The sequence below is a fragment of the Podarcis filfolensis genome (assembly GCF_964270895.1).
Source record: "Podarcis filfolensis genome assembly, chromosome: 12".
In the NCBI taxonomy this organism is placed as follows: domain Eukaryota; kingdom Metazoa; phylum Chordata; class Lepidosauria; order Squamata; family Lacertidae; genus Podarcis; species Podarcis filfolensis.
This window is the reverse complement of record NC_139614.1, coordinates 41,428,787-41,442,539: the sequence shown is the minus strand read 5'-3', so window position 1 is coordinate 41,442,539 and position 13,753 is coordinate 41,428,787. Positions and strand designations below refer to the sequence as shown.

The following is a 13,753-nucleotide window of genomic DNA, read 5'->3' as shown; positions in this document are numbered from 1 at the left end:
GATGGCTTCACTCCTGGGTGAGAGACTGGAGCAGCCAAGGTGGGCGGGCTGTGAGTTAACCTGGCTTCCAAGTGAGAGATGGATTGTTGGGGAGTTGTATTTGTGTTGAGAGCATGAATGAAGGTCACAAATGTGAAGTATTTGATGATTTTGCTATTTCATATTGCCTTGTTGTAGTCATTGCACTTCCTGCATCATTCTTTTATGTTTTTCCACTTTGGGCCAAACAGAAGCAAACAAACAAACTAATATGGTGCTGATTTAAATGGACCAATAGTCTGAATACATAGAGGGCAAGTTGACATTTGGTTTTTCATTGGCAGGGAGATTTTGAGTGTGTGAGGAGGGGACACCTTCAAACAGGCTGTAGTTGTGGAGTTACCAACCGTGGAATAATTTCTTGTTTATTATGCTTTTTTTGGTTTGCAGGATCCAAACTACTGGATACAGGTGCATCGTCTGGAACATGGTGATGGGGGAATCCTTGACCGTGATGACATTCTCTGTGATGTCGCTGACGATAAAGACAGAGTGAGTATAAATGCTTGGAAGATTGTTCTATATAAGCACCCAGAAGCTTTCACTCATGGTATTCACTGTATAGCTAGAGTACAAAAGGAAAGATGGGATAGAAAGGGCATTTTGCAAGGTTTGAAACAAATAATTTTGAGATATGAAAGAAATCATTTCACATATTTATGGCAGTGCTAGTCCTAATTGCAAATCAGAGTGAGCCTTGGGTCATCAGATGGTGTATGACCACAAACCTCATAGTCCCCAGGCAGCATGGTCAATGTTCAGGAATGGGAGTTGCCATCCACCCCCATCTGGGGGCCCAAGGTTGAGGAAATCTGGGATAGACTGTGGGAGACAAACAAAAAATTCCAGTATTGTCACCGTAGCACACTCAAATAATTTGAAGGCAAGAATTAAATTAAGCAAGAAAGTATACTTAGTTGAAACGTGAGAGTATTGCGTGTTAAGATCTTTTTAAAGCCATAACAGTCCTAAAGACCCTGTGGAATGTATCTCCTCCTTTAACAGGAATGTGGCCCTGGTCAGTATCTGGTTTTACTAGAAAAAGGTGGAAGCCCTTTCTCATACCTCAAAGTGGACTGAAAGCAAGTCTCATTGATACAGCCAACCACTCCCTCCACACACCTCTCCTGACTCCAAGACAGCCATTGGGAGGGGATGTGAGAAGTCAGATGACACACTCTAGTGGGTAGATTTGGCTGTGAGGCCTCCATTTGTCAGTCCTTTCTGTAATGAAGTGGATTAAACTTCCCAAAAGGCGGTGGTGGTGGTGGTGGGGTGTGTGTGTGTGTGTGTGTGTCTTCTGAAAAGATTGTACAGGCAGAACTCTCTTAAGATGACATGAATGCATGTAACCCCCTCCCCATTTTACTGTGTGGCTTTTACAATTTTAAAGGTAACTTGTCATCGCTCATGGTATCCCAAAGACTTGAGCATATTTGAGGTTTTGTTCTTCTAGGACAACTTTTAATACTGACACTGTGTGTGGGTGTTTTTATGTCAACAGTTTATGGCTCACAGCTCTTGACTGCTGCATTAAACAGGCAACCTCATTACTGTATTACAATAGTAAATGCTATTGTGTCTGTGTCAGCGGGTGAGATACCTGTCCGACAACTGAAGATGATCTCCCCCCACCCCCACTCCTCATTCTCTCAGGTTCTCTTCCCTTTCTTGTGATGACAGTCTCTCAAGTTGTTGGCACTGTATTCATGGGGATGTTGTAATCACTCACAGTCGTTGTAGAACTGCTGGATTGCCTTGAATTGGTCATTTGAGTCTCCTTGCTTGTTTCTGCCAAATGCTTCTGCCCATAGTGTTTGCCAATGGCATACCTTTCTACACCCACTTGGAGTATAGCTGGCTTTTGATGCTTAGCCATTCTTTCCCCTTGTCATGAATGGTTTTCATTGTACATTGTTAAACCTTCTCTATTTATAGCTCAGTCAACTTGGTATTGTGTCCTTTGGCCTGGCACGCTCTCAGGCGGGGTATTTGAACATGTGCTTTTGAGGATCTGTTTAAGGGCTACTGCACATACAAGTTGCAGTCCTAAATGTGCAGGGGCTCCTTGTTTCCCCACCCCCACCCCTATAAAGGGGAATGCTTAGCTCAGAATGGTTTCTTGCTGTCTTTATGTTCAACTCAGAATGCCTTTCAATTCTCCTTATTCTCGGCTCAGAATGGTTTTCGGTTGTCTTCCGGTGAATAGAGTAAGCTGGAGAAGGGGCAGAGTTCTCTGGTCACAGCTCCTGATATCTGGTCCTGTTATTTTGCTGCAGTTGTTTTCAGTATATGGAGGGGGAGTTGATAATGACAGCCCACTAAGATCTATGAGAAAGCTAAAGCAGATTAGAAAGGAGAGAGGAGAGACCCACATATGTCTAGCATAATCTTGAACCTTCCTTTGGAAAAAGATGGGCTATGCATTCATTCTAGTAAGGAACAAAACACTATAACCTCCAGTCTGTCTTTGTATGAACAAAGCCAAATTTTCATTTCCTGATAACAAATTTGGTAGCTGGTCACAGGTTCTTGTGTTGAATTAAGTTCTACTCAAGAGTAGACCCATTGAAATTAATGAACCTAAGCCATGTCCATGAACTTCAGTATGTCTAGAAGTAAATTCCACCTGATAGTCTAGGACCTGATTGTGAGGTATTGGATTTTCTCTAGCCCTTGTGCCATCATAGGCCCTCGGCTATTCTTCCATGAGCTGCAGAAAGTTTTATGGCACTAAACTCTAGAAATGTTTTTATATTGGTTTTATGTCATATCCACACTAGCATAACCTTTTGAGGGCCTTTCTGGAAGGTCAGACTCCTCGACGATCAGTTGCTCATTGAATTCAGATTTGCTTTTGCGTTTCCAGATCAGGCAAAGCGTAGGTGATCTTTGTACAGTGCAAACATTTCCTAATAGTTGTCTCTTTCTGTTGTAGAGCGATACAGAAGAGATACATTTTCCTAAAGGGTTGGTGTGTGCTTTAAAACAATGTTGTTATTCTTTCATCAGTGTTTAAAATTAGTGTTTCTATTGCTACATTCATGTTTGAACTGTAAAAAGAATAACTATGAAAGAGTAAGTTAAGGATGTGATTGAACAAAATGCCCCCTCTCCCCCAAAAATCTGTGGCAAAGTAGCTTGCACAGGCATCTTAGAAGTTGTGCTGACATGGTGGAGGGGCTTTAACTAATTGGTAGAGCACCTGCAACGCATGTAGGAAGTCCCAGGTCCAATCTCTAGTATCTACAATTAGTCAATTGAAACCCTAGAGAGCTACTTCCTGTCATTGTGTAAGCAATACTGATCTTGATGGGCCCAATGACCCGATTCAGGATAAGGCAGCTTCTTGAGTTCCTATGAGTGGTTTGTGTGTACTGATGAAAGAAATCTTAAAAGGTTATAACTCTGAATAAATGAGCTTGAAAACTGTGTACAAGAATTGTACTCAGCATCACTTCAAGAGTCTCTTGGAGTTTATTCAAAACTACGATAACACAGGAAGCTCGGGTAAAATGTATACCACAGATGAGGAAGTCAGGCCAAGAAGATGGCCTTGTGGTTGTCTAGCACAATCAGGGAAGCCGTAATAGGCAAGAGCACTTCCTTTAAAAAGTAGAAGTGCTTTCCCAAGAAAGGAAAATGAAAAAGCTTCTTAAACTCTGGAAAAAGTGGTCCATGTTTTCATGCAAAAAGCAATGCTGCATTCTAGAGGACAGTATTGCTATCAATGTTAAACAAAGATCTATGAGGGAGGAACTAAATTGTTAGATAATAGATGGGAGAGCACTGTAGTTTTTTAAGGGTACTGGGAATAGTAGCTCAAGGGCAAACTATGAGGTGAAAACTATAGTTCCCATGATTTTTGCGGGGAGCCATGTTCTTTAAATATATGGTGTGGATGTGACCTCAGCCTTCATTCTGGAAGACGTCAGGCAGGTCCCCCCCCCCCCCCCCGGATGTTATCTGAGGGCAAGATGTGACATTCTGTGGCAAATTGACAAATTAATAAAGAACTTTAAATGTGAAACTTCTGATATTCTAAACAGAAATAGGCGACTCGCCTCTACAGTTTGCTGCCTTAACAGAGGGTTGGCGGGTAGCTTATTAATGCCATTAAAAAAAATATTTCCTTTATAATTTGATGGAAAATCTCCATTATAGATGGAGGGTTCTAGCCGACTGAATTCCACTCAGTGAAGATATGTTGAAAGCAATGGATCTAAGTTATGTCTTTTAATTTCAGCAGGGTCTGGGCCCTACATATGACTAACACTGAGTACATCTCCGAATTACAAAGCGTTTAGTTGGGCTTCCTCAGCTGCCATTTTCTGCTGAAGTGACTCAAGAGGTCCATTGGGTGGCTGCGCAGCTATAAGGAGATGTGACATAATGTAAAAACGTACCTTCCCTGATTTGGCACATGCTGAAAGACTTTGAAGGTGCTTGTGCAATGTGAGGCAGCAAGCCTTTCTCTACCTTCTCTGCGAGTGTGATGATTTGAATAGATATGGATATGTAGAGTAGGGTGATGGTGTGCTTTTTCCTGCTGGCGTAAACATAAGTCAGTGCAAAGCCATATCAGATTTGTACTGGCCTGTTTAGGAATTATTCTGCTGGTATGCGGCTGGTACTGACGGCAGAGTGTGTCCCTCCCTGCCATAATGTGCAATTATTTCAGCAATTATTATGCTATTTGTTACCACTCCCTCTCCCCTCACCCTGGTAAACCTTTACCTCTCTGATGCTTGAAAGAAGACTCTGATAATAATTTTTAAATGTATTTTTTTAATGAGCTGGTACATCATAGGGGCTAGGAGTTTGTGCTTTGGGTCAAGGAGTTCAAATCTTAAATAGCCTACTGTTCAGAACTTAGCCAAATTTGAACATGATGATAACCAGACTTTCTGGCTTATTGTGATGGGTGATTGGGTGGCATGCACAAGCACACCAGTCACTCTTAATAAAGCACAATAAACCAGAAAGTCTGTCATACTGTTACAAGCAAATGTGACTTCACCCTCTCTCAGCTTTATCTCCCCCTCCACAATCTCTGTAACATGGGAATAATAGTTCTCATCTACTTTACAGGGTTGTTATAAGAATTATAACCAGATAATGTATGTGAAGCACTTTGAACACTTCAAAGCACTATAATGGAGAATAAACATGTTCCCCATTTATCAGTGTAACAGGTCCCTTTGTGGTCTGTTGTGCTATGGTTGCTAAAGGCTGTCAGCTATTCGTTTCCTCACCTTTTGCTTAGGAATATAGAAATGATGTCAACTGTGTTTGCAGTCACCTGTTTTCCAGTGGAGAAGCATAAATTCCTTCGCTTGGCTTCCCATCCCTTAATATTCAGTCAGCATTTTTGCTCCCTTATAACTCTTCATCTCTTATTTATGCACTTGGGAGTGCCGAGATGCAAAGCGAGGCGATGAGGGGGTAAGAAAGCGGAGGTGTCTAGACCAGATTTCCACATCAGTACGTCAGCGTTGCTGCCCTTGATTTGTGAGGTTGTTTGTCCTGCCTCATACTCCTGCTTTGCAAAACAGATTAGGGTGCTATCTTCTTCTTGTTGATCAGGCACATCCTCTGCAAAGACTTGAGAAAGGGAGCCCAAGGAATTTTGTTGTGTGCTTTTGTTTTGAGAACTGTAGGTGGTGGGGACGAGAAGTTCATTTTAGTAGATCAGTGCTGAACTGGAGTTCATAAAACATTCATTGCGCAGAGCCATGTTAAGTGATCAAATTGCTGCTGAAATTTCCAGCGAGATAACAAATTGCTTTATGTGCAGAACCCCATTTTAAAGCTCTGCAAGGGTTCTTTATCCGTTTAATTAATGTCTGGCTGTTATTTGCCTGGCTGTAGAAAATGCAGGGTTTAAGCAGCTGAAGCGCTGTGAGCGGGGTGTGGGGTGTGGGGGAGAGACGATTGAAGGAAGTACAGTAAAGCAGCTGGAGATGAGGCTAGAGTATTTTACATATTGGTGGCCTGATTCTTTTTTTTAATTTCCCTTGACCCTCTCAGACTTCTATTTACACAGATGTAAGTCCTGCTGAACTCAATCAGCAGCAAGTGATTGAGGTGAGCAAAAGAAAGCTGACCTCTTTCCCCCTGTAGCCTCTATTAGGAATCTGATTCATAATGCCGTATGTAGCTTGTGCCATTTGTTTCTAAAGCTCCTCATTGTAAGTCTGAATTGCTTCTAAAACACAGTACAGTCATGCCATATGTGTTGATGACCGGGAGAGCAGAAGCTTTCATGGTCCAATCTGCTGCAGTGGTAATTGCTGTTTGAAATACATTTTGTAGCAATGTTGTGAGCATTGCTCATGTTCTTCCACCAGCATTGCCCAGCTGCTTAGTAGTGAGGGAGAGGTCCTTTGCACATGCTCAGAGGCATCCATCTTTATTATTTCACATGTTTGTGGGCTCCAGAATCAAACTGAACCCCGTGAGCCCTGTGTGATCAGCTTATGCTTATGCCTTCTTTGAATGTTCATCTATAGGGGGAGGGGTCATAGCTCAGTGGTTTCTGTGTTGCATGCAGAAAGTCCTAAGTTTAATCCCTGGCATCTCCAGGTAGGAAATCCTGCCTGAAGTCCTGGAGAACTGTTGCTCATCAGTGCGTAGTGCATACTGAGCTAGATGGACCAATGGTGTCTGCCTCTGTATAAGGCAACTTCCTATGTTTGCATTATTCCCATCCATCCCTGGAATGTCTAATGAATGATTCAGATATAGAATAGCAGGTGACCTTCTGCTGGGGATGGAACACCTCTGAGGCCTAGATTTGCCATTAATGTAAAGGTGCTCCTGCATGCATTTCTTCCTGTTCATGCTCTCTGATATGCTCACATAGCTGTGTTCTGGTTTTACTTTCTCTCTCTGTTGTCTTCCCACATTCTTTCTGTAAAATTGTTCCTTCCTTGGAGCAGAGATTTCTTTGTTTGTTGTGGCTATGTCATAAAGCATTGTGCTATTGCCATCATCATAATGTGTGGTTATTTCAAATTAGAGCTGATGATTGGACTGCTTTCAAGTAGCAAAGGCCATTTCATTACTTTAGAGCAAGGGTGCAGAACATTTTTCAACCCAAGGACTACTTTATCTCAAGTCCAGCCTCCTGGGGGTCGAGCCAAAACAAAAATGCGTAGTGCCAAAGCCTGGTGGGTGGAGCTAAATCAGGCAGTGCCACCCAGCATGCTCTAAATCATATGCAGTACCCCTCATACATAAGGGACGTGGGTGGTGCTGTGGTCTAAACCACTGAGCCTTTTGGGCTTGCTGATCAGAAGGTTGGCGGTTCAAATCCCTGCGACGGAGTGAGCTCCCGTTGCTTGGTCCCAACTCCTGCCCACCTAGCAGTTCAAAAGAACTTCAAAGTGCAAGTAGATAAATAGGTACCACTCTGATGGGAAGGTAAGCAGTGTTTCTGTGCGCTGCTCTGGTTTGCCACATGACGCGGAAGCTGTCTGCGAACAAACGCCGGCTCCCTCAGCCTATAGAGCGAGATGAGCGCGCAACCCCAGAGTCATCCGCGACTGGACCTAACGGTCAGGGGTACCTTTACCCTTACCTTTACCCCTCACACATACACAATATACATCTCTATATGCTTACGTAGTGTGACTGCATTCACATCTTACAGCACATGGAATGCACAGTTTTCTGTCATATTATGCTTTCGTCTCAAATAGCTGACATGGCACTCTTCAGACATTTTAACAACAACTCTCATCAGCCCCAGGCAATGTGGCCAATGGTAAGAGGTGTTGGGAATTCTAGGACAAAAAAAACATAGAGAGTACAATGTTAGCTACCCCACTCTAGTCAATAAGGCTGTTAGTGCTACTGTAGGTGCTGCCATCTGGAATAATGTATGGCTTTGACTCATTAGGCTTTTGACTTGGTGCAATTATTTGGTGAAACAAGCAGCATTTTAGAAATAATTATTTGGTGAAACAATAGGCATTTTAGAAATAATCTGTGTGCCAGTCATTAACTATGTTAGAAAAGAGATCTGCAAAATACAATGGTAAAACAGCTGTTTTATTTAAAGTGACATTTGAAGCTGTGTTGGAGTCTGTTTAAAAGGATGATTTGAGGAATGATAGCATTTGCACAGAACACTAGGTTTATGAGAATGAGCTGCATCGATCCTAGGGTTACACAACTCCCCCGGCCCAGTATAGCCATGAAGTGTCTGGAAGCTCTCACTCACGTTTTAGATTAAGCACAACTTGTGACATCTGAATTCAGACAAACTGTGGTTGGTTTTAACTATGGTTAGTAGAAACAAGTTTAAACCATATGTTGTGAAGCTGGCTTGTTTTCCCTAAGCAAAGGGGTTGGACATGACTCTAAAGTATGGTTCATCTAAAAGAGGCCCAGATGTCTCCTGTCTTATGGACACACTAGCAGAGAAGGGAGGAAGTATATGAGCCTGGGGCTTGCTGCATGTAATGCTACATTATGGTTTAGTGTTGCATGTGAACTGGTTCAGTATCTCAGGAAATGTAGGTTTTTGATCATTTTTCTGTTTGTCCTCTTGCAGTATAACCTGAATACAAGGTAGAAAACGTTGTTATTATTAGGCATTTCAAAGGTTGTGAAATTTTTGATGCTGGAGGAATTCTGTTCAAAGGGAACTGAATGTATCTTCACAAGTCCCTTTTTGCATAGTACGTGAGCCTCTTCAGGTGTGTTAGTCTGATTTAGAAAAACACCCAGAGGGGAGCAATGGGATTGACTGTGCACTAGCTCCATCCCATATCACACTCCATGAATTTGAGAAAATTGGGATTCTGAAACACATGGGGAACCTCTGAGTACAGATGACCCCCTGCTTGAGATCATAAAAACAGAAGAAGAGCCCCGCTGGATCTGACTAGAGACCCATCTAGTTGAGCACCCTGTTTTCATAGTAGCCAATCAGATCCCTATGCTGCCAAAATGGAGTGCAGCAGCGCTCTTCCCACTGGAGATTCCCAGCAACTGGTATGCACAGGCAAAATGCCTCTGATAGTGAAAGTGGTGCAGAACCATCATGGCTTGTACTTCAAAAGTTTGCCTTTAAACTCGTGAAGGGAGATGGGAATCATGATGGGGGATAGACCCAGTGCAGTCATTCCCTTTGCCTGTCTTGCTTGTTTACTTAACTTGGAAGAATATCTGAAGAAGGCTATGGCTTGAAACAGTCCCTTGGGTTACAGATGCTTCAGGTTACAGACTCTGCTAACCCAGAAATAGTACCTCGGATTAAGAACTTTGCTTCAGGATGAGAACAGAAATTGCGTGGTGGTGGCACGGCAGCAGCGGGAGGCCCCATTAGCTAAAGTGGTTAAGAACAGTTAAGGTTAAGAACAGACCTCCAGAATGAATTAAGTTCTTAACCCGAGGTACCACTGTAGATGATGATGATGGTGATAATAACAGCAGCAATTGTAATTTCCGATGACACTAAACAAACAACTGAGGTGATCAAGTCTGAGGTGATCAAGTTTCTTCAGTTTCTATAAGGTTATATATTTATTTAAAACAAATGATCTTAGGGACATTTTGCTTTTTAACATGGCAGTGGGATCCCATGCTTGCTATATGTTGCAGAATATAAGTCTGCATCATGATCGTTGCATAAGTTGGATAAATAAATGAGGCTATAAATACAGTTTCCTAAAAATGACTCCTACTTAACTCAGTAGGATTTATTACTAAGTAAACATGTAGGAATATAGGTACCTGCCCCATATCGAGTTGGACCATTGGTCCATCCATCTCAACACTGGCTATACTGACTAGCAGCGCCTCTCCAGGGTTTCAGGCAGGGAACATTCTTAGCCCTTCCAGGAGATGCTAGGGATTGAACCTGGGACCTTCTCCATGCAAAACACACACTCTTCTGAGCTATGGTTCTTCCCTAAATAATAGAACAAAACAAAGGCGAGAGGTGCAAAAGACAAGGAAAAAATTAAAGGCAACTTACATTTCTCAGAACACACTTTTTGAATACCAGTATATTTTTTTCCTCACCCCTTACTGAAAAAGAAAGTCACGTTCCCTGTAGACAGAGAGGCCACTTTTATCTAAATCTGGCCTAGAACAATGGCGGAATTTGGGAGGATATGCAAAATGGTAACCAGGCTGCCAACATAGTTGCTTCACCGCCACCACTGCTAATGACGAACTATTGGATAATGTTACAGAGGGGTTTAGCAGTAATGTTAGCATGTGTATCTTAGGACTGAGCTTCCTGCTTGTTGAAGCAGACTGTAATGTAGGTGTGGATTGACTGGTAGCCCATGTCTTAAACCGGAAGGACAGTGTACGATTTGGATATGCAACACTTTCGTAGTCAGTCACAGCATTTTATAGTTGAGCAATGATCTTCTGTGGCAATTCAGGCGAATTTACAAATCTAGGCCATGTTAGCATTAGCACACCCTGAACGCTGACTCCTCTTTTCCATTCATTCAGTGACTCTGCCATTAATCCTTATCTTGTAAAGAGAGAAGAATGCAGTTATACTTTAAAGCTGTGAGTGTGTATAACAAATCATAGCCCTTTTATCTCTTGACATTTGGAGGGTTTACTATAACTCCTCACATGTGTCTTCTAGAAACAGTGAGATTTATACTACGAAGCTCTGACCCCCCACCTAGTTTTGGTTAAGGTGGTCCTTTGCTAAAACCACATTGCCTATAAATTGTTTTCACTTGTTTTATGTGGAATGGATTGCACAAACACACACAGGGGAAAGATCTCTTAACTCAGCACAGACCATGTTCTGTTTAAGGCAAGGCTAGTTCTCCTATTAGGAAAGCCTTATGTATTCTTGTTTACAGTCATTGGACTACATGTGTAATTGATGGCACTTTTGAGTGGGAAACCCAGCCAGATGGGCGGGGTATAAATAATAAATTTTTATTATAAAATTCTTATTAGTATTTGCCTTCAGCAGAAGAACAGGTTGGGTCATGGGCTGGATCAGCTCTTCCTGTGAATATGTCTAAAGAGTTTCTTACACATTCCACAGAGGGAAACCTGGAAGGGCTCTGCAGCCAATTTCAGTTTTCTGATAAGTATACTATCTGATACATAGCTGTATCAGGGCAATGTGGCTCTTAGGGAAGAGCTGTAGCTCAGTGTCAAAGTATCCTCCCTGCATGCAGAAGATCATAGGTTCAATCCCTGGCAGCTGCAGGTTAGGTTGGGAGAGAACCCTGCAGAGCTGCTGCCATTCGCTGATACTGAGCTAGATGGACCAATAGGTCTGACTCAAGATAAGGTAGCTTTCTATGCCTTCAGTTTCTTTTTTCATGCATATGTTTCCTGCATCCATGCTTTGCAGATTTGGTGCATTCTTATAATATCATAGCGAAGAAATGTCAGCTATGAGCCTAAGCATCATTCCAAGTTTATGTACCATATGCTCATAAATGCAAGAGTTTGGGCTCAGTCATGCATACTTGATATCTCATTACTCAATACATGGAATGTCTGAACTTTCTCCTTCGCATGGTTTTTGAAAGCTTTGTCTCTGATGGTGGCTCTTTTATACATGCATGTCATCAGTTGATGTTGTGAGCACTGAAGGGTGATCATGCCTGTGAAAGCTTGCCCTGTAGCCGTGACATTCCACAGTGGATTAAAACAGGGCTGAGGGCTGTATTTCATTGTAGCTATCCTTTTGGGGGCCTCATGCCTGCACTGAGTGGGGCTAGTGCCAAGCTGGGCTGGCCCGGTACAAAATGGGCAGAGTCATTACAGTGCTTTTTCCCTAGAAAAATAGGTGCTGGTACTCACCATGAAGTTGTCACAGTAAGTGCCACAAGTTTTTAACAACAGAAAAGGGGTGCCAGGACTGCGTATTCTTAAGTACCCCCTGGAAAAACCCCGCTGGTTATATGCATAAATACACAGACAGGATAGCTCAGTTGGGTAGAGCGCAGTGCTGATAATGCTGAGGTTGCAGGTTCAATCCCTCTAGAGGGCAGCTGCACTAGATGATCCTCAGGGTCCCTTCCAGTTCTATGATTCACACACAGACATGCACATGCATTTGTAACACTCACACATAACAATCAAGCATCATAATATAATTACATAATTAAAAATACAGGACAATTGGAACGATGGCCGATATTCCTGTCATTATTTTCAGTTAACTTGTCTGCCTTGGTGTAATCCCGAAGCCCCAAGTGTTTTTTTTAAATCTCTACTGAGAAGCAAAGTGCTTCATGAATGCTTGGTGGCTTCCAATTTTATATGCAGAGCATTCTCTTGCTTGTAGAAGAGAAAGCTGAAATTATTTTGAATGTACAGAGCTCCATTTGAGTTTCTGGATCCCAGCCATTGCAAGCTGCTTTACTACTTTAGATCTTGTTGAATTGCATGCCGTCTATTTTTAAAAATCTGGTAGCTCCAGTCTGAATTTGCTTACAATGGCTTCCCACTAACACAGAGTCTGTGTCATTAATATGTTGCTGGTAACTTTCTGGCACATAATTCATAAGCTACTGCTCATATGAGTCATAAGCTACTGTGTAAATGAGAGGCTAAGCAAATTGGAGGCGTCTCAGGCTCAGAAACATACCACTTCCTGGAGGGCCAATCCAAATGATATATTTAATTTTAAGACAAAATATGTGTTAGGGGATTATATGCAAATTGAAATTTAATTAACATATATTTTATGGGTGGGCATGTTGCAACTTTGTTGTGGGCCTGTTGTTGTCTCAGCCTGATTGCTGCCAAAATTGTACATACCCTGCAGGCCATGTGCTGCTGTTGTTAGTGTTTTGGTTAGGCTATCAAGCACATGATGGAAGCAATACTGGCACTTTTGGCACGCCAGATCAGTTGTGTAACCCTTGCTAAGCCACATTCTTAGTTACAATTGGTTTTGTTGTTAAAAAATAAATACCGTATTTTTAGCTCCATAAGACGTACCTTTTTCCTCCTGAAAAGTAAGGGCGAATGGCTGTTCGTCTTATGGAGTGAATGCCTATGGACGGCGGCGAGATCACAATGATCAGTTGTATGGGAGTGAGTGATGAAAAATAGGGTCAACTTAATTTCTCATTTTCTTTTCCAAATGAAACTTCTTTTTTATATATTTTATTATAATATAGAAATATATTATTATATTTTTACACATTTTAGGAAGAAAGAGGGCTTCTGTTTCAACCTAGTATCTTTAGCCAGGTGGCTCTTGATAGGCAGTGGATATGACAGTTCCCTAGATGTTAGGTGAGTGTTGCTACAAGGAGCAGACCTTTTCTGGTCTGATACTCCAATCACTGTACTCCTTCCGTTGGCACAGTCACTGCTCATTATCTGTTAAAGACACCAGGAGAAGCCTGTCCTGTTCACCCAAGCCATCACCCTCCATTAAGCTGATCTGCTGTTGCTGGTTCACATGTCTTTAGGCTGTTTATGCTTGATTTGCTCTTCTTAGTGTTTTATATTGTTTTCAATTGCACTTGTAAGCTGCCTTGAGGACTACAATGCTGGAAAGATGGGAGTGTAAACCTTTTAAAATAAACATTTCTAAGATGTTAAAACTGGCAGCTCTTAATTTCTGAGAAATTGAAAGCAGGCGGGCAAAGGATGAAAATTCTCAGCATCTTAGGCCTGTGTGTGTGAGGGTGGGAGCACATTTGAAATGTGGCTTCAGTGAAAGTTCTAATGGTCGGTTTGTCTCTGGAAA

The 13,753-nt window shown here is 42.1% G+C and overlaps 1 protein-coding gene across 8 annotated transcripts in view; it reads left to right on the top strand.

The window, feature by feature from the left end:
• The window catches only part of PARD3 (par-3 family cell polarity regulator), a 560,882-nt gene that overhangs the window by 98,214 nt on the left and 448,915 nt on the right, over positions 1-13,753 (top strand). For all 8 annotated transcript variants that reach the window (XM_083579257.1, XM_083579256.1, XM_083579253.1 and 5 more), the window contains one exon: positions 430-531. Coding sequence is in view for 6 of the 8 variants with exons in the window: in XM_083579253.1 (XP_083435379.1) it covers positions 430-531 (102 nt within the window). In the remaining 2 variants the exon portion in view is untranslated. The remainder of the gene's footprint in view (positions 1-429; positions 532-13,753) is intronic.